The following is a 27,018-nucleotide window of genomic DNA, read 5'->3' on the forward strand; positions in this document are numbered from 1 at the left end:
CCAGAACTGCACTTTACTAACTCGTAGGACATTTTCAAACCAACCAAGCTAACAGTTTAACCATTACCTTACCTCAGTTCTCAAAAGTTCTAAGTCTTTGTAAGCTTAATGTTGACTGGCTGTGAAACACGTTCTGGAAGCCACTTAAATTTATTAAAAGATAAAGACTTCAATGACATTAACATTGCTTTACCAAAGAGGCCCAGGAGGAGATATTTCTATGCTGTTAAGAGGAGTGTTGGAGCAGTGAGACCCCAGATCCTGAATTTCCTGTAATCCCCTGATCTGAGTGCCTACAGCTGCTCTGAGCACGAGACCTTCAGGAGTTCCTGATGGCAGGAGAGTGGTTTCTGGTGGGTTTGGCTGGGACGTGGCTAGCTCTATATAATCAGCCCCTGAACACAATCAAGGGGGCATTCTTGGGGAATTCAAGGATGACCCATGTCGCTGTCTTTCTGTCTGTGTCTGTGTATTTTAACCTCCAGCCCTGTAGTGAGGAGCGGCGGAGCTGTGTCCCACCAACAGGCTAGCTTTACCCAAAATAATTACAGGGAAATTGTATTCTTTTAAATACTGCTTGGCCCATTAGTTCTAGCCTCTTATTGGCTAATTCTCACATCTTGATTAACCCATTTCTAATAATCTGTGTAGCACCACGAGCTGGTGGCTTACCAGGGAGATTCTTAACCTGCTTCTGTCTCAGAGAGGAGAGGCATGGCGTCTGTCTGACTAGGCTTCTTTCTCCCAGCATTCTGTTCTGTTTTCTCTGCCTACCTAATTTTCTGTTCTATCAAAGGCCAAGCAGTTTTCTTTATTAACCAATGAAACAAGAGATAGAAAGATGACCCTCCTCCATCACAGCCCCCTTGCCCGAAGCTTGCAAACTGGGTAATAGTGCTCCAAGCGCAGATGCTGGGGCGTGGTGCATGGCAGAGGAGTTCAAATTATGTCTGACTTGGGAAAAGAAGGTTTTCCAGACTATGTACTTGTATTCTACATAGCCATGGCAAGTCTCTATGTACTCGATAGAACTGATGAGAATTTTCACCAGTCAGCATGGTCAAAGTGATTATAAAGTTCTAGTTCTGGGGATTTCTGTGTCACAAAAGTGGCAGAATTCCAAACTACCATCAATATAAGGGGACACTGAAGGAGTTGCTTAACTCTTAGTTTTACCTTTGCCATATGTCAAATGAAGGTGGTGATATCTACTTAGTAAAATAACAAAAATTAAATGAATAATCTCTACTTGCACGACATATAAATACTTAGTTGTAAAGTTAGTGCGACACAGGTGGCTCAGGGCTTAAGAACTCGGAGGAGGATCGGAGCTCAGTTCTCAGCACCTACACGGCAGCTCACAACTGCTGTGAACTCCAGTTTCAGGGATGTGGTACTTTCTTCTGGCCTCCGCAGGTACTAGGCACACATATGATGTATATACATATATGAAGGCAAAAGCTCAAACAAAGTCTTAAAATGTCTGAAATTATCAGTATTTAATTTTTTTCTCATTTATACTATTAACTTAATCTGCCCTTATACAAAAACTAGTAAAGGCTGGTTTCACTTCTTTTTACTTTTCTCCTTTGACTTGAAATTCTACTTGACAAGGACTGGCTCCTGGTTCTTTATCTACTGCATGCTCATGCAGATTATCTGCACTGTGTGGCACAGAGAAAACTGGTCCTCCATGCTGACAGAAATGTGCTGCATGGTGAAGGCCAGTTTAGGAGACTGCTGAGAGCAGGCCATGGTCCCCTGATGGTGCAGTATCTTTATTAAATGTGCTGCATGGTATAGACCAGTTTAGAAGACTGCTGAGAGCAGGCCATGGTCCCCTGATGGTGCAGTATCTTTATTCAAAAAAACACAAGGAGGCCAGGTGGTGGTGGCGCACGCCTTTAATCCCAGCACTTGAGAGGCAGAGGCAGGTGAATTTCTGTGAGTTCAAGGCCAATCTGGTCTACAAGAACTAGTTCCAGGACAGCTAGGCTGTTACAAAGAGAAACCCTGTCTCAGAATAAAATAAAATAAAACAACAACAACAAAACAAGAAACTCAAGGAGAAGGAACCATCATCACAAGGCTCACCATCTTTATGAAAAGCTGTTCAAAACTCCTTGTCGATGTGGACCACAATTAATTAAGCCCAAATTAATCATTTGCAAACCAAGTTCTACTCCCTACTCTTAGCCAGGTACCAAACCATATGTTGGGATAAGATGGAGAATTAGAAGTAGATTCTTTCCTTCAAGAATTCTCAAATTTAGTGAAAGGGATTTTTAAAAAATGTAACTTTTCAATAAGATCACAAACGTGTACATGTTTACATGCAGCCACAAATATACATACTTTATGATTTTTGTTGAATGCTCATTGTATTACTGACATAAATACACATATGTATATAAATATACACACAATTATTACTAGGCAAAATGATAGTCCCATTGAGAATGCCTGTGCCTGCCTGCACCGAGTGCTGAGACAGGGCAGCTCCCTCGAGATGTTTTAGTGTTAGTGTTCAGGTCAGTGTCCCTCTTCTGATACAGAAGATTCAGAATAAATACCAAAGATTCAGTATAAACACACACACGTTAAGGGGAAAATATTACATGGTTGGAAAACTCTAAAATACAGAAGACTAAACAAACAAAAATTTAAAGAAAAAGCCAATATTCTTGCTGACCATCCAAACATGACAGCTGGGAACCAACACACTCAACAAGACAGGGACGATGAGCTGTTCTTGAGCCCTGGGTAGTGAGTAAACCAGACGGAGTTCTGGTTTCCTTCAGAGTGGAACATCTATTTTCCACTGAGCACAATAAACATGTACTCTGCGTGGCCTCTGACATGCTGATTCTATCCACACCACTAACTGCTCTGTGCATATAAGGGTTTCCGAGCGCGTGGAGAGCACATCGTATTCTGTGATACAGTTTCATGGCATATTTTAGTCATTTCCCCTCCTCCCCCATGACCCTTGTGGTTCAGTGTCGTCAAAGATCAAACCAAGCAACCTTTGACCTAGCTCTGGAGTAAGACTAGATGCTAAAATAATTAAACAGCTGCGGCAAAGTTCCTATACGAGAGATCATCATCACCTAAAATGGTTGTGAACGCAGATTTCGACGATACAGGGCTCTTTCAAAAGGTTAAATGTTTAAGATGAATTTTTAATCAAAAAAGGACCCCGAGGAGACTGAAGAATCATTTCCCTTTAAACAATGAAGCTCATGTTTAAAAAGGGAGTGTTCTGCTAGAGGAGTCCACAGAGCTCCAGGTGGACACCGAGGCTGCTCCCTGCCCTGCTGCCCCCCAGTACCCACCAGGCATTGTTAACCACAGGGCTCATCTAGATGTGTCAGGAGCATTCTTGCCCTGACAATGTTCAAGATAAGAAAAGGTAAGAAGAATCAGAACCAAATGAGAAGTTTGCTTTCTTTTCTAACTATACATTTTTGGGCAATGTGGGAAAGATAAAAATGTATACTTAAAGGGCGGCAGAAAATTTATAAATAGAATTGCTAGGAGTACCACTAAATAATTTAATTCCAACTTCAATAGCTGTCCTTTCCCTCAGAGAAAAAAGAGACAAGCGGGGCGGAGGGGGAGACGGAGCTGCAGTCTGCACCGTGGGCATATCAGCCATGAGTGGGAGTCAGCAGGACCCTGGGGGCCTTGGACAAGTGCAGGGCTTTCTGAACTGCTGTGTGATTAGTGTAGACACAGAAGCCATGTGGTCCCAGCAGGAAATTAATTACCTGTAGGAAGCCACCTCATGCTCCTGACCTACTTCTTTACTGGCCATTTGTTGGGCACTTCCCTCTCTATGAGCCCTCCAGATGGCACCCTGCAACTGGGCTTTCTCTGCACAGGTGCTTCTGAGGCACTCAGGACGCTCTGGAGAATTCTTAAAATGCTTCACTGTTTGTCTTTACATCTAAACATTATGTCACAATCTTCCCAAATTCTTTCTACTGATTCTTTCTTGAGCTCTGCTTATGGCTACACAGCAGGGACTTTGATCACAAGAACTCTTGCCAAACCCACAGAGAATTGTGTGGTCTGGATTCTAGTAACCTCAGTGGCCATGTTTAATTGTGATTACAACTTGATTGGCTTTTTAATAAAGACCACTTAAAAGGTTACAGTCCCCAGCTGATGCCTGTCGGGGCACAGAAATTTCAGAGAAATGTTATTATTTGGACTAACCCAGACAAACAGTTCCAACCAAACAGGACTTTGGGGAACGTTTGCTAACACTACTGGCCACAAATAGGTGCTTCAGCATCTCTTTCCTGCACTGTGGCTAAGATCTGAGCCAGGCTAAGAGGAATGGTGGGATCAAAAACTGGAACACACCATGTCGTAGCAAACCACGGGTCAGGCACAGGTGCTGAGGCTCAGCAGGGAGAACTCTGTGTGTGTGACTTTTCTGAACAGAAGTTAGTAACAGAAACTGATGAGTTCCATTTATCCTGACGGGGAAGTGGTTTCAGAAAGTAATGTGTCTTAAGAAAAAGGGAATGTAAATGTAACTCTGAGGGCTGTAGCTTTGGGAAGGTGGAAGCTCACCCCACCACTGGAGGCTGTGCACCCTGGGGTACTAGCTGCAGTGGGGTACTGTAAAGGACAAAACTTGCCATCTTTCAAGAGAACACAATCATTAAAATAAACCCTCCACCAGCAAGCCTCTCTCCTACAGCACTCTCCTTCGGGCCAGAGCCTGCTCAGCCACCACTCTAATTGGACTTGAAGTGCTGCCTCCAGGAAAGTGACTCAAGAGCCAGCTGGAGAAGAATGCAAATGAGCTGCTGGGGGGGAGGGAGCCTCGCAGGGAGGAAGACAGAAAGAAAAACAAAACCAAGGAGGAGAGGGGAAAAGGGGAAAGACCCATTAGAGAACAGCTTACACACAATATTTTTAAGGAATATGATAGGTTGTCGGACACACAGACACAACTGTTTCCATAAAGTCATTGTTCACAGACAGAAATGAAGGCAGCAAAAATGGACAAAGTTAAGACAAATTAATAGGAGCATTTAATTATTTCTGTCCTCACATGTGGCTGCTAAAGAGACCATTCCCAAAGGAAGACTCTTTTTGTATGGCCTAGTAGTTTCACAGACATCATTTTGGGGATGAAAATAACTAATTGCTGGATCATTATAAGCAAAGAGAATAGTTTCTGAAAGCCAGGTTTTTGTCAGCTGTTTGTGTTGTAAGTGCGCTAGGGTGTGGGAGCATCTGGTAGTCAACATCCTGAACAGGCAGTCCAGGTCCTCTCCCAGTCACACATTGACATTAGTATTTATCTTTATAAGCAAGGAGGATCTGGTGGACTAATATGAAGACTGCACTGGAGTAACTATTTAGATCAGTAAAGCTAACAGTTTTGAAAGGGTTTAAGAAATGGATTCACCCTTAACGTATAAAAGAGAATCAACTGTTTCTGAATCTTCTAAGGAAACTGGGTGCTTAGACTGTTTTTTCTTTGCCTCTGATTACTGAAAGGTAATGGGGGAAAATCAGATAGCTTGAGTAATTTTGAGGCTAACTACAGAGGTGAAGGGTATTATATTTAGTGGAGAGTCCAATTAATCAGACTGTATCTGCCAGGCAGCCTGCTCATCTCACTGAGGAGAGATGCTCTCGAGAAGACCACTGATGTGCTAGAGTTCTTCCAACATGCTGTTCCTTTCTGGCTGCTTGAAAAGTCAGCTCACTGCTCTATAATTTTTGAGCAAAGCCGATCAGTTATTGTTATGGCTCTACTGGATGATAAGATAGGAAGGATGTGAACTGCTGCTCTTCGTGGCGCAAGACATCGGCCTTAATCCCCAAGGATCAAAGATGAGGGATAATAATTTTGTTAAAAAGAGAGAACAAAAATAAAACTCTTAAGATATTTTAAAACTCTTCTGCATAGCCAATTAATTTCAAGTGAGTTTTCTCTTTTGCTGCATAAATAGCTAAGACACTAGCGTTTTAGGTATTTTTTTACATAATAGGTTGACAGTGAGGCTCAAATTCTTGGAGCAATGCATCAACTGACCTGTGCAAAATCAGTAGCTAGTCGCATTTTCCCACCTTCACCAAGAGGTCTTACAAGACTGGCATTACGGATAAAAAGTTCGATGGCTCTTTGGGCAATAGCTTCAGTGTTGTCAAAGACAAAATCCAAACATTCAAAGTGCTTAAAGTAGTCATTCATAACTCTGGCAATGAAACCTTGTAGCTCCTTCATGTACAGAGAACAAGGAACATCAGGCTTTCCTGAGCTGGGTAATGACCTATAAAAGAAAAAAAAAAAAGCCATTTTCAGCATCAATCCATAAAGCCACAATCTTGTATATTTTCACCTCTAGTTATTATTTCAGTCCTGTGCCATTTCCCCATTAATGGTATAAAGACACCCTTTGCTTTGTTTTGCTTTGCTAAGTGCTAAAGAATGTAAAACAAAGCTTAAATTATATTCTTGTGTTTAGAACCTATGAGGATTACTGAAGGAATTTCAGCATACACTGACCTAAAAGATTAAGAATAAAAGACAGCTATCTGTCTTAGATGAATCACACTGGCCTTTCAAGGTTTGACCCAGCTCCCGGATCGCTATCCACTTCCATGTTTTGCCCGGTAAGTAAATATGTCAATAACAGATTCCGAAATGACATTTTGCACTTTGCAAGGGCAGAAACTGTTTGGTGGCAATCTCTGATCTCTCCGTTGATCGCATCAGTCCAATGGCAGCACCGCGACAGAGGGATCAGTTGTGTAACAATATGCAGCATGCAATTTTTCCCTCCAGATGAGGATGTTTGGAAAGGCTTTAATTTGGAACAGCAGATGATACCAGCTGTGCTCCATGATATACTATTTATAACTTATAAATGTTTACAACTGCCCTTTAAAGAATATATTCAAAGAATATGAAATATTTATAGGGAGGAGTTAGACCAAAATTAGAAATCACCTGATCCTAGCTAATAGATGAGATCACTGCCTACATAATGCTGAACCTTTTCCAAAAAGCAAAGGAAACGTTTCCAAATTCTGAGAATGATGCAGAGGAAATGGTGATGGTCTAGAGATGAACAACAGACATGACTAAAATCCCTTGAGGAAAAGAACAAAATGAGGTTGGTGACCTTCAAGTAAAGCAATGGTGGTCTTCCATTTCTAAAAGCAGACAGAACAGGGAAAGCAGGCTTTCCTTCCACCATGAAGGGTGTATAATGTAACAGCAGCAAGGTCACCACCAGGCCGCCACAGTGTGCCCAGGCTCTGAATCAGAGCAGGGTGGTGGGCTACCTGAGCAGAGGAGACTTTGTCAGACTCAGGTCACTACAGGGCCTACTTTTATTCAGGCACCAGTATAAAGGGCTAAGTTGCAAAAAAATAACGTATTTTCATGTTTTTTTACTTACTTACTGAATGAACAGTAAACACATATAATTGTCTATATATTGATACACAGTAACATATGTATACAATGTGAAAAGATAAAAATCCAATAAACACATTATTTACAGTAAATTCTTACTTATTCCTCCTATCTAGTTATCTTTATACCATTTGACCAGTATCAATGCATTACCCCAACTTCCAAGCCCCAGTAATCACTATTCTATTGTCTGATTTTAGCACTTCAGATAAATGAGAACATGAAGTATTTCGTTCCTGTCTGGCTTATTTTTATATAGTATGTCTTCCAGGTTCATCTGTTTTATAGCAATCAGATCCTTAAAATATATGTTTATATTTAGGTGCTCTGATAGCAGATGCACATATATATTTTAAATATTATATCCAGTTAATGGTTTGACTCCTTTAATCATTTTATATATGATCTCTGAGTCATGTTTTACAACTTTTGACTTAAAACCCATTTTGATTAACTACACCTGTCTCTGTTCTCTTTTGGTTTCCACTGTACAGACCATCTTCTTATCCCCTTTTCAGTTTACATATGTTCCTAAAGGCCAAATCCACTTGGCCTCTCAGATCTTTTCATACTTTATCCAAAACATCATAAAATCTCCCTATTCCTCTGGAGGAGTGTGTTCATAGAGAGTAATATTTTGGAACAAATTCCAGAAGCATGTGTTAGCGTAAGTGAAATTATACTTCAGATGAAATTGGAGTTGCATATCAACAAATCTCATTGAGGATTAAAGTTTGATTTAAATTTACTAGAATACAAGTATACTTGGCTACTAAAGATCAGTTCTCCCAATCACTCGACAAGCTGTGCAGACATTCCAGGGTCTTCCAAAGAGAACAGAGCTATGCAGAAGCTGAGGCTGAAGTGAGGATGAAGAATACACATGACTGAGAATTAGGAGCTGTGTGTCTTCACATCACCAGTTCAGCACGCAGCCTTTGCTTAGATCAGCGGTTCTCAACCTTCCTAATTCTGTGACCCTTTAACACAGCTCCCCATATGGTGGAGGCCCCAACCATAAAATTATTTTTGTTGCTAATTCATAACTAATTTTGATACTGTTATGAATTGCAATGTGAACACCTGTGTTTTCCGATGGTTCTACCCTGTGAAAGGATCGTTTCACCCTGCAGAGGGGCCGTGACCCACAGGTCGAGAACCACAGCCTTGGAGGGACTCAGTCATTCCTGTAAAGATCCAGGGCCCTTCTCTCACTGCCTCCTTTCCCTATGCAAACTCTCATTAGGTAGGCTCTCCTTACAGAAAGCACGATTCGGACTCTAAGAGGAACAAGGGTCTTAGAGAGCTAAGAGAGAGCTTGCTCCAAAAGCCAGGAAAGGATTCAGAAGAGTTCCCAAAAGGGCTATCACGACTATGCCGGGGATCACACCGATAAAGAGGAGGACATCTGTGAGCACCAAGCTGAGTCCACAACCCTGTTCTGTCTCAACAAGAAGAGAGATGATGGAAACAAGAACAGAGAGAGGATGGCAATGACATGCACACTCGAGGAGGAGGCGAGGCGCTCACACGAGCACAAGCAGGCCTGGCTGGTAGAGTGGAGAGAGGGAGGGATAGGGAATGGAACGCTGATGCTGTGAGCACTAGTAACAGTTGTGAGGAAACATTTTACCCAGAGAAATCTTCCTGATGCATGGTGATGATTATGGCCTCGACCGCATCTGCCACTGATGTCAGTAAGGGCTGGATGGCATTCCCCATAAGAGCGTGAACCGTCTGACAAAGAGAAAAAAGGAAAGAAGCAAAATTAGAGAGACCAACACAAAGCAATCTGAGGAATGAAGTGAGATTCATTTCTGACTAACAGTTTTCATAGTCTATCAGAGTCAGACTGTGCACAGTCTAACAACAGAAGTCTGCTTCTCCCCCTAACCACTTTCAGCTATGACTCATAAAGCTCAAAATACGTGGACCACAGCACTGAGACTTCCAACTCCCCCAAGCATCCCACTCTGTCAGGCTAGAGCACACACGAGAGAGCTGTGCGCCAGTGTACCCATGCTGCTCAGGTAGAAAAGGGTTAATCTGTGGAAGATCTGTTAGTTAGGGGTTTTGGTTTTGGTGTACAAATACCAACCAGAATCGTGTCAACACCCCAAATAAAAACTGTATGTATACTACACATGCTTTGGTGGTAATTAAAATCACTGATGATGGATGGTCATGGCTTGTAATAATTGAAGCCAATAAGAAAAGAGGAAGGGGGACACTTATTCATTAAGTTTCTACATGTTACCCGCAGGTCTTAATTTGTCAAGATAATAAGCATAATATATACAGAGGTGTGTGTGACCCAGTCTTCAGTCTAGTGATAGAGATGAAACATGATTACAATGGGAACACTCCAACAGAGTACAGTGGAATCATGGGGACTTCCATGCCACGCTGAAAAAATATGAAAAATAAAAGGAAGGAAACAGAGAGAAAGATGGGACTGGGAACGCATGCCAAATGCTAATCTACCTGGGAGCTGAAGGACACGGGACACACAGACTACGAGAGCCCGACAGTGAAAGAGATGCAGCTGGAGTGTGTCTGAGTGGATCAGGAAAAGATGCAGCCCAGTGATAAAACACAGTCAAGATTTCAATTTAGAAAACAATCATACTGGAGAGTAGCCTAAGGGATTAGACTGAGGCAGGAACACAATCATGAGGCTGCAGGAGATACTGATGCCAAATGAACAAATTAGACATAGCAAGACGGGAGATGAAGTCAGCAGGGCTTGGTGGTTACAAAGTATGAAGAGATGTAAGAGTACACGTACTTTTTCTTTAATAGTTAGTAACATCACTGACTCAACATTACAAATAAAAGCAGGAGAAGTTGATAAATTCAGTTAGGAATAAGAATTAGAAATGCCTATTTGAAAACCAGCTATTAGGTAGGTACAGAGATATTTAAATTTGTACCTCCTGAGATGTTTTGGTTAGATTTGCTAGTCACCAGTTTTTGAGACAGGAGAAACACCAAGACAGTCAGTGCGCCCAGAGATTACTGCACAGATTGATGCCAAGTGGCATGTGCCCTTGGAGAAGAGGAGAGACCTGATCGGACAGGTGAGTTTACCTCCAAATAAGTTATTACTTCTTCAAAAAGTGTTTATTCTCTCCAATTTACATTATATGTGAAATCATTTATAGAGAAGCTCAGGCACGTTCAGAGGCATCTCCAAAGCCATGGATGAGCAAGTGGAGTAGCTGAGGCTCTTTGAACATGTCTGCCCTATGAGCCTGGGCTGTATGCTGGGAAAAGAAAGCAAAGTGACCACAGAGTACAGGGATAGAAGTGAAGACAGTCTATAAAAGGCTGCATTTCTTACTCAGGGTAAGAAGGACCATCTATACAAAACAAGGGTGCCTACTGCAGAACGTAGGAGATACAGCCCGGGCAGTTTTGAGAGCTGTGGAACTCCAGGGTAGACAGGCAGGCTCTTCAGTCTACGGCCTTGCTCCCAGAGGACCACAGTGAGGCCAGGGCAAGGGCCAGTGGTTAATATCCAGGAGAAGACAGAAACTAGGTTTTACTTTCTGATCCCGATCCTCATTCCCACTGGTCTCTGGTCTTCTCCCAAATGGTCTTCTGTAGCAATGCAATACCCTGAAAATCTCTTTTACATTTGGGGGGGGGGGATTCGAGACAGGGTTTCTCTGTGGCTTTGGAGCCTCTCCTGGAACTAGCTCTGTAGACCAGGCTGGTCTCGAACTCCCAGAGATCCGCCTGCCTCTGCCTCCCGAGTGCTGGGATTAAAGGCGTGCGCCACCATCGCCCGGCTTTAATTTTAAGAGACTGAAATTTTTGCTGAACCTCACAGCCAGAGTTAACAATAGACCTTGAAGTCACTTAAGACTGCTCTCCTACTCTACTCAGCCTTTTAACCTTCCTGTGAGAGAACAATGTGACAACCAACTTACTTAACTTTTACAACTTAAGCTAATGCATAGCTGAAATTATGTACTTTCCCACACACAGGACACATATAATGCAGTGTTACTATTTTCCAAAACCAGCAAATATAGAAGTTGAAAGCAACTTCCCAAAATTAACTATAAAGGTAAAAAGCAACCATTTATGATTACTGGTTGGCAATTTTTTGTTGTCTGAGTCAGCTGGAGCCAGTGACTTAAAACTTGTAAAACTCTGCTAATAATTTCTATAAAGGCCAGGTGGCTCGTGTCTTTTATCCCAGCACTCCAGAGGCAGAGGCACGTAGATCCCTGTGAGTTTGAGGCTAGCTTGGTCTACAAAGCAAGTTCCAGTATAGCCAGGCTGTTACAAAGACAAATTCTGTCTCCACAAACCAAAAGAAAGAAAAGGAAGGAAGGAAAGAAGGAAGGAAGATTCTATAAAGTACCCCATTTTCTATGTGATGCTTCAATAAATACAGACTGAAGGCCTCTGTCACAGATACAGACACCATTGACACACACATGCGGAAGACACATACACAAACAGACACCACCCTTACACAGAGACAGACATACACAATACACACATAGACACAGGGATAAACAGACTCACAAGACAGCACACATAGGACAGACAGAAGACACAGGGAGCATGAAGTAGAGAATTCAAGGATGAACTCCCTCTTGGTTAAATGACTCCAAGGGGAAGTGATTTGATTTTTTCCTTAATGTGAGAAAACACTAATATGTAAAATCTCATATATATATATACACATATATATACATATATGTGAATGGTATTTATATATATCAAATCTAGATTCTGCAGATGAGAAACATGCTATATTTTGTCTTTCTTACACCTCCAGTAGTCTCTTGTTCCTCTCTTCTCACGTTAGGAGTCCATGTCTACTCTCATGTAATATGTATGTATGCATATCTGACTCTAATTCCATATGCAAGAGAAAACATGTAATATTTGCTCAACTCTGACTTATTTTCTTGACCTGATGCTCTCCAGTTCCACCCATTTTCCTGAAAATGTCAAACCATTCTTCTTCATGGCTGAATAAGGCAGCATTTCTTTCTCCTCTCATCTGGATGGGCACCAAGTCTGGTTCCACATCTGGGTGATGGTGATGGTGAGATGTGAATGTGGATGCACACGTCACTCTGGAGTTCACTACTTCACACTTGTTTATTTTGATTTTTTTTTTCTTTTTTGGTTTGTCAAGACAGGTTTTCTCTGTAGCTTTGGTGCTTGTCCTGGAACCAGCTCTGTAGACCAGGCTGACCTCCAACTCACAGAGATCTGCCTGCCTCTGCTTCATGATTGAGTAGGAATGTGATAGTTGAGTTGTATGGTAGTTCCAGTCTTAGTTTTCTTGGGACCCTGCATATCAATCTCCATATGTGGCTATAACGTTTACATTCATAACTGTAAGTGTACGACAGTTCATCTGTTCCTAAATCCTCACTGGCAAGAGTTGTTATTTCTCTTCATTGGCTATTTTGATTGGGATCGGATGGAATACAGTGTAGGCTTAATTTGCATTTTCCTGATGGCTAAGGATGTTGATCATTTTTCATATATTCACTGGCTATTTATATTCTTTTAATTATCTGAAAATTTCATTCATACATATACTGAAGTTTAGTCATTTCCACACACACCTCCTTACCCTTACTTACTCCTTTTAGGGGATAATATCTGACTGCATTTTAGTTTTTCTTTTGAGAATTGTCTATTCAGTTCATTTCTTCTCAGAAAGAATTTGGTAGTGTCCTTTCAGGTTCTATTTTAGGGGCAATGATGTTAGAACTTTACAGGTCTGATGGAATCCAGGTGTGAACCTGTAGAGAGTTTCTTTGTTGGTAAACTATTACTGCTTCAATCTTGTTGATTGTTATGGACCTGTTTAAGTTGTTTATAGTCTTTTTACTTAATTTCAATAAGTTATATATTCCTACAAATTTATTAATTTCTCATATAGTCCAGACTAGCTGAACTCACTAGTTACTGAAGATGGCCTTAGATTTCTGCCTACACCTCCTAAGTGCTAAGTGCTAGGGACTGAACACATTTGGATCACCCTAGGCTCCTAGGGTGTGAGAAGGGTATTATGGGAAGGAGAAAGCTGGGAGGTGAGGAATGTCTAATTGTTTGTTTAAATTCAGCACGAGTCTCCATCTGACTCATAAGCCCCATTCATGCAGAATAAACTAAATATGTCTTGCCAATACTATTTTAAGAAGTGAACTATTTAGTATAATCTTAGAACTTGGGAGATGACAGCAAGAGGACTAGCAGCTGCAGGCTATCTTGGATACATAGAAAATTCAAAGCCAACCTGGGCTACATGAGACCTTGTGTTAATGGAAAATAAGTGAGCTGAATGTGGGCATGGTCGTGAATCATGGCAAGTGTGACAGTGTATGATCCGAGTATGACCATGTTAATTTCACATTAAGGCAAAATCATAAATACTCTTAGAAGAAATATTTTAAAATTTTGTGTTTACACAATATAGTATTCAAGGTACAGAATATGCAAAATTAATGCAAAAAGAAAAACCTAGGAAATTTTATGAAACCTTAAGGAAACAGATGATCTGAAATGACACGGACTCCAAAATTATGAGAAAATATCTTCCGTGATAAAGCAAATAATAATAATATTAATAACAAATAATAATGATGATAAAATACTACTAATAATGGAGTAAAGCTACAAAAACTAAGTCAATAGAAATTTTAAAGAAAAAAATTGTATTATCTGAAGTTTAAAATTGACTGGGATTTTACAACTGATCTACTGAAGTTTAAAATTGATTTATAATAGAGGAGCAAAGTCAATAAATCAATGATGCCTTCAACAGAAATCCATCTAAAGCAGAGAAAAAGACAACTAACAACTAGACCTCTGAAGCATGTGTAGAAGGCCTATATTGCTAACTAAAGTTCCATAAGAAGGGAGAGGATGAGGCATAAAATCATTTAGAGGAGAAAAGAATCCCACAGTTCCCCAAATCATGAAAAGCATAAATGTATAGATTTGGGAAAAATCAGCCATCCCAAATAGAATAATTTTGTAGAGAAATCCGTCTAGTTATAATAAAATCAAACCAATGAAAATGAGAGAAACAGAGAAAAGCTTGAAAATGGCGCTGAGAAAGGAGGAAAATCAGAAATATGGGGATCCATGGTAAAGATTGATGACATCTCATTGGAAAGCAGGGGGGACAGGAAAATAATGGAACAGTTTTTAAAGAGTTAAAAGAAAAGAAAACCCTAGTGTTAGGAAAAAACATCAAGACTGGTGTTTTCTGTCCTAGCTGACTTCAAGATAACTGCAGACTGATACAATGCTGCCTACAACAGGGCCCCCAGGTGCTCCTATCAAATCTGCTTCCAAAAAGGCTCCAAATTGGTGAGCCCCCAGGTGGGCCTGCAGAAGCTGGGCAGCAAGCAGCAGAGCAGAAACAGAAGTCTCCCAACCTGTCCTTTGATCATCATTCCAGAGACAATCATTCCATCTTGACAAAAATGCCCCAACTTAAGCCAGAAGTAGGTACAGAAGAGATTATATCATCTCCTAATCAACAACAGAAAAGGCTGGAATGTTAGGTCTCCAAACCAGGACCAAGGGCTAAGTGAGGTGCCTATTAACATATCAGTGCTAAATAAAGCTGGCTGTCAGGTGCTCTCAGCATCCTTCAGTGTCCACCTTTGGAGGGTCCTCCTGGTTGACTTTTCTGTCCCCTATCCCAAACTTCTCCAGCCCAGGTACTAGACTGGGCCTTCCTTTCCCCCAGCTTCTCTGAATCTCTATATAATCCAGCCATTTTGGTTACACAGTCCTTTATGGTCTCTTGGCCTGTTTGCCTCCTGGCCTCCCCTTCCCCTATTCGTTACATGGCCCAGCTCAGTCTGCTAGTCATTTCTACTTTGGATTCTTTCAGATGCCTCTGGGTGTTTCTCTCTCATATCTTCAGTAAGCCTTCACCTCCATTATAGGGAAAAAAATAAATAAAAAAGAACGAAAGAAGTTATAAAGCAGAACAAAATTGACATATCAGGAAACTGAAGACTTCTCCCTTTTCCCATTCCCTGTCTGAACATGAAAGCCCTCTTTGTGAGCTTGGTCTGCATAGCCAGTCTGCCTCTCACCCGCATGGGGTTCCCAGGGTCTGCCACGGCCCATCTAGCGCCCCATTGTTTGAATGACACCACACTTAACAGTAAATTATACATTACTATCATGCTACATAGGTCATTTATAAATAAACCACATTCCAAGCTAGAAAACCCACATTTAAGTTGACCCCTCCACCTATTCAAAATACAACACACAGAGACGTGTAAACTATAAGTCAGAAAACAAGACTCAAGACCAACTAAATTTCAAAGAACGTGCAAGAGCTGCTCTTCCACAAGACCTCAGTTTGACTCCCAGCACTCACATGGCAGCACACAACTGTCTGTAACCTCTTCTGGGCTCCATGAGCACTGCATGGTTTTTTGCTAATTTAGAAGATCAACAAAGCTGGCAAAACCCCAACTAGATTAGTAATAAAAGAGAAAGCATATCAGCAATCCAAAGTGAAAGGGAGGCTGTCACGAAGAGTCCTACCATATTAAAGGACAGCAAGGGACTCTTAGGCACATTTTGCTGACAAGTTAGATGATGTAGATGCATAGATAAATACCTGGCAAGTCAAAGTTCAAATCTCATTCCAAGGTAAATAAATAACCCAAATAGTCATTTATCTACTAAACAGATAAACCTGTAGTCATAAACCTTCCTACAAAGAAAAGTACAGCTCAGATGGCGTCAATAATGAAACTATCATTGAAATAAAAGGTCACACAATATTCTGTCTGTGTGTATGTCTGCAGGTCAGAAGAGGGCACCAGACCTCATTACAGATGGTTGTGAGCCTCCATGTGGTTGCCGGGAATTGAACTCAGGACCCTTGGAAGAGCAGGCAATGCTCTTAACCACTGAGCCATCTCTCCAGCCAGTTTGGATGTCCACCTTCCTAGACCAAGATGGAGCGGGGAGGACTTTGGACTTTCCACAGGACAGGGAACCCTGACTGCCCCTCAGACTGGAGAGGGAGGGGGAGAGGAGTGGGGGGGAGGNGGAGGGAAATGGGAGGCAGGGAGGAGGCGGAAATCTTTTTTTTTTTCAATAAAAAAATTATATTTAAAAAAAAAAAGGTCACACAATATAAAAGCCTTTTAAATATTTACTGAGACCAATATTAAGTTAATAAAAGAAGAAGGTAATGATAAAGAAAATTATATAACACCATCCTTTATGGACAGAGATATAAGCACTCAACAAAAATCAGGTAAACCAAACCCAGGAACACATAACAAGGATAATACATCAAGACAAGTGTTTTGCATGAGATTTGTAATGTATTTTATTAATACAATAAAGGGACAAAATTATACTATTAATTCAATTGTTTAAGAAAAGATTATTTAAAAGTCCCAGTAAATTGGGAATATATGAAAATTTGTTCATTTGGCAAAGGCCATCTATGAAAATCTGTAAAGTAGTATCATCACATTACAAACCTTACAGCTATTACTACACTAAAAATGATAAAAAAATAAATCTTTTAGGTCAGGAATCAGTTAGTGGAGCCCAGTTCTATTCAGTCCATGATTCGTGGTCATACCCAGAGAACCAGGATGTGGAGAAAAGCATAATTACCAAAAAGGAAGAAATAAAACTCTCAGTTTAAATAACTAATAGAAACCGTCATAGCTGGGTGAGGCTTCCACGTAGGACAGTAGGAAAGAGGGGTAACAGAAAGCATCTTGGGGACGGCCAGCGTATCAGAGATGGGCACGGACAAATAATTACCAAAGGAAACAAAAGGAGATCAAGCTATACTCCATATGCTCTCTACAAACTAAGGAAGTCTGTTATACATTTTTAAAAGGATTTTCCTAAAATAGCTATGATTATAAAAATATCAGAGCCTCAACAATCTGGAATATTCTCTTAGAGAACATCAAACCCACACAAAAGAGATGGGAAGCACTGCCATATATAAATCCAGCAACATAGTCACTATCTGCACGATGAGACAAACTCACTAAAATAGATCAGAATAATCGTGCCAAAGTGACTTAATGCCACTTACCCTGTGCTTGTTAGAATGCAATACTCTGTGTTTATTAAAAAAATTAAAAGTGCTTTAATCCAGCACTTGGGAGGCAGAGGCAGACGGATCTCTGAGTTTGAGGCCCGCCTGGTCTACAGAGTAAGTGCCAGGACAGGCTCCAAAGCTACACAAAGAAGGCGTGTCTCTAAAAACAAAACAAAATGTTAGCTAGCTCTCAGGAGAAGACATAGGACGATGTGCAACAAAGAAATGACGATCATCTCTTCCCTGATGGCATCCAAGAATTGCAGAACCTTTAGGTTTGTCATTCTGGTCCAATCTTACAGAATGATAGTCAATAATTTTAAAAACTTTTACTAAAAACAATTGCTTTACTATGGCAGCTTCCATAATATTTAGTAATGAGATAAACACCATGGGAACAGGAGGACAGAAAAACATGCAGGTGTCTCCTCTCCTCACAACACATCGGATCTCTGCACACATGGATCTGTCAGTACACTGCTCCTGTTTGGCCTCAAGAACCTATGAACTATAAGTGTTTTCTAAGTTTCCCCTTTCCGGGAAGACTTGTGACACATTTCCCCAGTGTTCTTTCTTCCTTCAACTCCTCTTTGGAGGCATTTGTCCTGGTGTCTATTTGTAGACCTTCATCTCTTCACTATTTTTTAAAACTCTTTCTTCATGATCTAAAACCAATCAACATTTTACATTTGTTATCACAATACATATACTGTAATATTTTATATATCTGTTAACTAAGGCAAAGAGAGCATATAATATGACTAAGATTATTGCCCATTAGACAGCTGAGATGGGGTGCACAGGTTGTCTGGTTTCGGAGTCTGTTAACAGGGCATCAATTAGCAATTATGACGTAATGAATGAGTCAAGGTGGAAAAGTACAGTGGGACATGCCTTCTGGGCTACAATGATCCATGTTTAACAGGCCTATGACTCTGATCTTTGTTTGTTTCTACTACAAAATGGGTAAAATCTATCTATCTATCTATCTATCTATCTATCTATCTATCTATCTATCTATCTATCTATCTATCTATCTATTAAGGCAGGATTTCTCTGTAGCTTTGGAGCCTGTCCTGGAACAAGCTGGTCTCGAACTCACAGAGATCCACCTGCGTCTGCCTCCCGAATGCTGGCATTATTTATAGGTGTGCTCAACCACCACCTGGCCAAAATGGGTATAATATTACATAACTTGAAGGTGACAGTATTATTTAAGGGCTTGTCTGTACATGTGTCTGGCAAGTCTATTACTGTCATAAAAATGGTGATTTTGATTGATTCTAAAGAGTTTTCTACTCAATGTACTCAAGCCTCTGAATCTCACACAAAAATTAATGGTGGCACATGCCTTTAGTCTTGGCACTGGGAGGTAGAGGCAGGCAGAGCTCAGTGAGTTCAAAGCCAGTCTGATCTACACAAGTGATGCTGAGGACAGTCAGGACTACACAGTGAGACACTATTTCAAAATAAAAAGAATCCCTAACTTCCCAAGAGTTAGAAAGGAGTTATTTTCTCTCGGTATGTGTTAAAATGAAAATATACCCTAACTTTAAATTTTCCTACAAAAGTAGGATTTCTACACCTTGGTGTTCCTGACATTTGGGACTGGATCTGGGAACAACAAACACATACATATCTCTTCTCCAGAATAACTAACAAGTGCTACGCTGGGTATATATAGATCATACTGAATTATTCTGAAATTATCCTCTATTCAGCCAAATAACTTTAAAACCACTTCAGTATCTATAAAGTCAGACTAAATCTACTTACCTTTAGGGCTGACATTATAGTTTGCTCAGCAGCTGACGGGAAGGCACTCTGACTGGCGACCACCTAGAATAGTTTTGATGCAGTTACAATTTTACTTAAGTCATTTATTTTTGTAAACACTAATTTTGACTTTAATATGACAAAACTTCCCAGAATATACATTAAAATATTAGCACTATTTTATAATAATAATAAACATCTCATACTTGCATTGAAAACTTTCATGTACAAAGCTGACATTTCACAGGGGGATCATTAGATATTATTCACTTTTACTGATAAGATAAAGGTCAGGAGAGTGGTGTATTTAATTATTTCTTTAAAAATATTCACTTTTCTTTAGGCTACTGTTTACACATATAAAGTTCAGATGGTTGCATTTCCAGAAATCAATACAAATATCAATAAGGACATTTAAATTAGGTTGACTAGAACCATACTAATGGCCTCTGGTACAATGGAGAAATGACTAAAGGAAGTGGGACGTGGACCCTGGGACACATCTTCTCATTTTATGTTTCTAAAGCCTACTGCTAAGTCTTGAAAGGGTCTTGCTAAATAGGTCACACTGGCCTACTTCCTGACGCTTCAGCCTTAGCCATCAAGGGCTTAGTATACACATGTGCGATTATATGCATGTGCCACCAAACCTAATTAGAGGTTCAGCATTTCTTCTAAATATTTATCTTTGAAAAATAAAGATAAAGGCTACCTTCATGACTGCTTGGTGCAACTTAAAGAGGGAATTCACCACGCCTACATTTCTCTTCTGTCCTTCAGTGAGAGGCCCAATCACCTGGCTTGCATCTCCTTGAGTAGAGAGCTGTAAGAATTCAACATATAAAGACATACTAAGATGACAGACTGTATCTTTATTCTTTTAACGAGGAGGACAGGTATATCCTGCTGACAGAGACAATGTTCAAAGGAAGTATTCATGTCACGTTAAATAAAAATTTGAACTTCAGGTACAAGAAATCTCCATAAAGACAATACCTCAAAGGTAACTTCAATTAGTCTTCTGAAGACCATGTCTTTTAAGACTCATGGTTGATGGACCCGTGAGGTGTGCGTGCTCATCTGGTATACACACATTACAGTCACCTCAATGACACTGGCAACTGTCAATGGGCTTTTCTGAATTCAAACGCTTAAGTAATTGTAAAAGCAAGGAAAGACAGGAGAAAAACCATATATATATTCCACAGCCATCTTAGTACTCCATGGAAATGAGTTAGAGAGAAGGAGCCATCATCTTATTCCTCATAGCCTTTTAAAAAGAAATTACCCATGATTATATTATGCGTGATCGGGTGATAAAAAATAATATTAAAGCTTCCCCTTCCTGATATTTACTTCTAAATACATAGTTTTAGGGGAAGGGATATGGACTACCTTATTAGATTAATCTCTATCAGTTACAGTTTAGGACTAAGAAAAAAAAAACCATGCACCAACCATTCTCACACTGATCCCATTACAACTGAATTCTCTATAAGATTATTATCCAAGGCAAACCTGACCAGGATATAACACAGCTTACTGCAGAGCTGGCACAGACCTCTAGTACATGGAACTCAGGCTTCTTAGGAGACAGAGCTCTATAATCGAAATGAACCATGAGAAAGCAATTGCTACTTTTTCTTTAGATAAATCTTGAGATCAATATCCATATATATATGTATATATATATATACACATATACACATACATATACATACACACACACTCAAGATTAAATTCAACTTCTACTTTTTAAATTTCAATTTGTAATAAAACAATTTTAAAAAGTTTTAGCAGTTTTAATTTTTATAAAGGCAATACTACTTTGTTAAAGTTGTAACCCATCAAACAAGTTATGAAGTGAACCTAAGACCTCTTGACACCAGGTTAAAGAATTCATCTATTTTGACTTACAGCAAGGGCAGATCTCTAACCTGAAAACAGGTTGTGTTCTAAAACAGTCACATTTAAGTATGTGAAGTTGGGGGGTGGGGGATCCTCTTTTCCTATAGTAACTATGTCAAAAACAATCAGCACTCAGAAGAGTTCGCAAATCCCAGTCTGAAGCACCAGTCTTGCCAGAGAGGACGCAGTGCACTGCAGGTGGGGAACGGTCCTAGGTCCTAGGAGGGCATCTGGGGAGCAGAATGACAAGAGCAAAGTTGGGGGAAGGAGTTTATGCTAAATAGAAATCTCACTATAACGGGCAAGTAAGTCACAAGCTTCAGGGCGCAGTGGTATATGCTTGTAGTTACAGCTTCCATGAATGCTAAGGCAGGGGGAGGGGCTTCTGTCAGGAGCTAAAGGCCAGCAGAACTTGTCTGAAAAAAGAAAAGTGATGAACTGTAATCTCTCTGTAATCTCAAATTCACTGTGGCACTCATTCCATTAATAAGGGTTGGTCATTTCGTAAAGTTTTGTAGCTATAGAAGCCCACTTCAAATCCACAAGGAAGCTATACAGAATAATACACCACCACACATAGGCCAGGGTCTGGAGAAAATGAGTGCTCAAAATTGCTCATGGGGTATAAAATAGAGTAACCAATTTGGGGATATTCTAGCAGTTTCTCAAAAGTGAATACAAATCTAACGATGTAACCTGGTCATTAAACCCTAGTTACATACAAGAGAAATTAACATGTATATCCATTCAGATGTATGCACAGAATCACATTTTCATAGGAATTTCATTCGTAAAATAATCTAAAGAAAAACAATCAAATGTCAACCAATGTATAAATAAAGTGAATATGTAGACAATCAACATTACTTGACAACAGAAAAGGCACAAAGTTTGGATACATGGCTTATCATGGAGGAATCCTGAAAACATTTTAAGTGGGAGAAGCCAGTCACAATATATCACATAATAAATGATTATATACATAGGAAAAAATCCACAAAAATGAGATTGTTAGTTGCACTGAAGTGAGGGATAAGTGGGCATAAGCACTTTTTATGGGGTGAACCTGAGTGTGAATATACTGAAAGCCACCAAACTGGATGTTGGAATTGCTTAGTCAAATGCCCTAAAGCATATCTTAATCTGCTGGCCTGTCCTGGGTACCCTGTCCCTTTAAGAGACAAGCCCCGCCCACTCCCACCCCCACCCCTTCTACCAAGGCAAGAGAGTTAGCTCCCTCCTCCTCTCCAGCCCACAAGCGTTTTCTGCCCCACCCCTCTCTCTGACCTTCAGCATTGTTTCTCTCTTCTCCCCTCCCCTTTCTCCTGTTCCTTCCTTTCCCCTTCCAGAACCCACTAAATAAACTCTATACCCTAGCTCTCTCCGCTTGGTGTATCTACTTATCTGTCTGTCTCTCTTTAGAAATGATAACAAAGGCCACTGTGTCCTCTCTGGCTCTGGGCTATTCCTTCACAACTTTCCTAGCTTCACCTCTTCCTCACTGTCTTTTCTTCTCTTAAGATGACTGCTCTAAATACACCAAATTCTCCAATACTGACGTCTACACCCAATTATTCTTTGTTGTGAAGGGCTGTCTCCTGCTTTGCAGAATCCTTGACTTACAACAACTAGACACTAGCTCCCTGTCCTGGGAAAGAGGAAAAGAGAACAGAAAATCCTCCTTGGCAGAGGACTGGGAGAGTACACCGAAGACCCTGTCTTGTCTTCTCATGAGAACTCCAGATGTTCTTATTCAATTTAGTGATTATTCAACCTATTTTCTCTTTCAAATTTAATATGCCCAAAGCCAAAAACTTGATTCTCACTTTCCCCAATCTTGCATCCTCCTTACAGTTTTCTTGTATCTCACTATGAGCACCCTAGGCTAATAACGTTGGAATTTTTACTCTTTCTATCATTCTCCATGCTTCATGTATTGCCAGTTCCGGCATACCAGATCCCATGTTTTCACTATTGAGGACTAAGGGGATCTTAGTATCTAAAATTACACATATGTGTACACGCATGTGCCCGAGGATGTGCATGTGCAAACATGAGCCTACGACAGCAGAAGAGGGTGTCACATACTCTGGAACTGGAGTTACAAATGGTTGTGAGCCACCATGGGGGTAAATGGGAACCAAACCTGGGTCCTCTGTAAGAGCAGTAAGTACTCTTAACCACTAAGGCAATTCTCCAGACCCTCTAATTTCTCTTGTACTTTCCTTCTTTCCTGTCTTCCGAGACTAGCCATCATTTTGTAGCCCTGGCTGGCTAGAGCTCACTATCTATCACAGACTGGCTTTCAATCTTGCTGCAATCCTCCTGCTTCAGCCTCCTGAATGTTGAGATTGCAGGCATGAAACATCAGCACATCTGACAACAGTAGTACTTCAAGTTAGATTTGGAGTCAACCAAAAATCCCACACAAACTTAATATTAGTAGTAACATTCATATACTGTTTGGGTTTACAGAGTTTTATTTGTTTAGTTCTGAACAAAAATGTCAAGTATTTCACATGGGCTAGTTCCCTAGTTTTTGCTAGTTTATAGATATGTACAGAATGTCTCAAAGAAGATGCCTTTTGTGTGTCTAGTCAATGACTTGAGAGCTACTATTTTAAACTAGAGTTATTTGAAATGACTAGCCTGCACAAAGGCCCAAACACAGCACTAAAGTAGGAACAATATGAAATTGAAACTAATAAAACATAAGAAATGTATACATGGGCAATCATTTTATGCCATACTATGAATGAAAAAATGGTAGAAACCAAAGAAATGTTTGAGTTTCAGACATCTGTCTCTCACTCTCAGACACACATCTAAAAGCTAAACAAATGCTTGAATAATAAAATAACTCCTAAGTACAAGAAAGAAATAATATTCCTTTTTAATTTAACTATGCAATACATGTTTCTGAGATTGTAGCTATACGTTCCAGTGCAGTAGGAGCAGCCCATGAATTCTGGATGTGGGAAACAACTGAGAGCCCAGATCCGTACAGAAAGCTACAGTGGAGCTAGAGAACACACCATCTCCTGCTAGGTTGTGGATGGAATATCCCGAGTTCCCCAAGCACTACTGAATCAGAACAAGAATTGGCAGTCAAGGACAGCTCAAGGTCCTAGAAAATGTACTGAAAATTACCTGCAGGGAGCACTAAAGCTGACTCAGAAAAATATCTAAAAAAAACAAAAACTAGAAAATGCATCATATAGTCCAAATTATAAAAGATTAATTCCCTTTCTAAATTTCATGGAAAAACCAATTAGTAATCTATATGTCCATGTTCTCCATTAATGTTATGGCAATGTCAAGACTACAAGGTAACTTGTTTTGTTCTGTTTTTCGAGATAGGGTTTCTCTGTGCAGCTCTGGCTGTCGTGAAACTTGTCAGTAGACCACACTGGCCTCAAAACCACAGAAGTCTGATTGTCTTTGCCTCCCAAGTACAGGGATTAAAGGTGTGTGCCATTATAGCTTGGCTTACAGGGTAATTTTTTATGTGGATTTTCCATTATCTTTCTAAACATTTTTCTACATTAGAAAACATACGAGAGAAAGTTAGTACTAGAATTTCATAATGGAGAACAATGTGGCAGACATACCAATTGACAGTGGTGTCCTGCATAAAAAGCAGAGTAAATACTATATACTCAACTCAGGCTCTAAAACTATTAAAACAAGAGTTAATGAACACTCACTCTGTTATACCCTCACTCACTTACTGTTCAGGAAGTGACGAGTCCGCTTTTCCACTTACCAAGGTAATTTTTAGCTGAGCCGTTTCATTGCGACAGTAGTTGTTTTCATGCGCATGCATCAAATGCTTTTATTACAGATCACCCAGCACATATTTGAGACAAAATCCTTTGTTCTAAAGTAACAAGTCTTTCTCTGTCCTGCCAGTGAGCTAGCTCCCAAATAATGACATGGAGGCTTCTTATTAATTATGAAAGTTTGGCCTATAACATAGGCTTGTCCTCTCTCTATGCCCAGGAGTCCAGGGCTAACCTCTTCCTGCCTAGCTATTGGCTATTCAGCTCTTTATTAAACCAACCAGAAGGCACTTTGGCAAAGACACATCTTCACAATGTAGTAAAAGATTATTTCAAATTACCCTCTTGGTCTAAATAAAAAGGTATTGTCCAAATAAAAAGGGAAGATTTTAACTTTGATAAAGTAAAATTATATAAATAAGAACAATGGAGGTGGGTGGTCCTTGGACTTCCCACAGGGCAGGGAACCCTGATGGCTCTTTGGGCTGATGAGGAAGGGGGAGGGAAATGGGAGGCGGCAGTGGGGAAGAGACAGAAATCTTTAACAAATAAATAAAAATAAATAAAAAAGAACAATTTTAAAGTAAGAGTTACATTCACAGTGTCCAGTCCATTTGTATTTGGCATATTGGGGAAAACACACTATTTATACTATTTATATGAATTTAAAGTTTTATATCTAAGGCATTTTTATAGTTGTATTATCTTCTTAAAACTATCTTTTTAGGCTTCAAGACATTTTCTTAGATAAACAATAAGAGTTCTACCACACTGAATAACAATAAGTTCTATGTTAATGCAGATTTTGCTATGATTATAAGTTCTTAAAATAAAGGCCAGGAGTGGTGGCCCATGCCTTTAATTCTAGCACTCAGGAGGTAGAGGCAGGCAGCTCTCTGAGTTCAAGGCTAATCTGGTCTACAGAGTGAGTTCTAGGACATCCAGAACTACGTAGTGAGACCCTGTCTTAAAACAAAACAAACTTTTAAGATGCGTCATTTTTATGATACGCAAGTTATATTGCAATTCAGTTACCATTTTCCTTTGATCCATGGGTCACTTAAAAGTGTATTGTTTACTTTCCAAACACTTGAGGTCTTTACAGATATCTTTCTATTGTTATTCAGGAGGAGAGTTACAGACCGCTGAAATCTGCTGAAGCATTTTCCCAGAAGCAGATTTATATAACAGAACATTTTATAATTTCCTGGGGTTTACAGATCCCCTGAAACTCACCCACTCACATTCACTAAACTAACACTTTGTATCTTACGATATTGAAAAATGTTAAGATTCTATGAGGGAGACACGGTGTTCTTGGCTATCACCACGGAGATCTTTCCACATGCCAGCACTTGGTGCTTCTTAGCTGTCTTAGCAAGTGCTCTCAAACGGTACAACCTCATAGTAATGATGTGCACTGAAATCACCGCCTTGGTGGGTAATAAATCTGCTACACTAACAGATAACAAGAGAGACATAATAGTGTTGAAATGCAAATGAGTTCACTTATACTCAAATGCCGCAAATTTGATTGCACTCATTTTTCTTTCAGGAAACGCTGATTTCTCCTTTCTCTCCCTCGTTTGCCCTTGGCATGTGTATGTGAATCACTCTCTTTTTACCTGCCTCCCACCATTCCTCTTGCATTTCTCGATTCAGAATCTCATCTAATACTTAAAACAGTGAGACATGAAAACAAACCAAGGTCCCATTGACCCAATTCCTGGTTTGGTGCCGTGGCCGTCATCTTGCCTCAGGCTACCCCAGGCTTGCATCCTTAGCAGCCCTCGGCAACAAGGTAGATTTCTGTTACAGGTTTCCTGGAAGGATACTGTAGCCTGTATTACTGTGTGTATCTCTGTAGGTATGCTATGTGGAGCTGCTGACACAGTCTCCGCAGGGCTCACTGCTAACAGCCCTCTCTCCTGAAATACACTTTCTAACAGTAGCATTCTCAAGCACATGAAGGAATTAAGTTATTTGCATACATTGGAACA

At 40.2% G+C, this 27,018-nt stretch overlaps 1 protein-coding gene across 1 annotated transcript in view; it reads right to left on the reverse strand.

Moving 5' to 3' along the window:
- Window positions 1-27,018, reverse strand: part of Cog5 (component of oligomeric golgi complex 5) — a 216,388-nt gene that overhangs the window by 17,402 nt on the left and 171,968 nt on the right. The window contains exons 15-18 of the mRNA XM_050122311.1: window positions 20,041-20,151; window positions 19,329-19,391; window positions 9,087-9,190; window positions 6,065-6,302 (exon numbers count right to left, since the gene is read on the reverse strand). Of these exons, the coding sequence (XP_049978268.1) occupies window positions 6,065-6,302; window positions 9,087-9,190; window positions 19,329-19,391; window positions 20,041-20,151 (516 nt within the window). The remainder of the gene's footprint in view (window positions 1-6,064; window positions 6,303-9,086; window positions 9,191-19,328; window positions 19,392-20,040; window positions 20,152-27,018) is intronic.

Source organism: Alexandromys fortis, unplaced genomic scaffold (assembly GCF_014885135.2).
Source record: "Alexandromys fortis isolate MF-2015 unplaced genomic scaffold, M_Fortis_MF-2015_v1.1 scaffold_201, whole genome shotgun sequence".
Taxonomy (NCBI): Eukaryota; Metazoa; Chordata; class Mammalia; order Rodentia; family Cricetidae; genus Alexandromys; species Alexandromys fortis.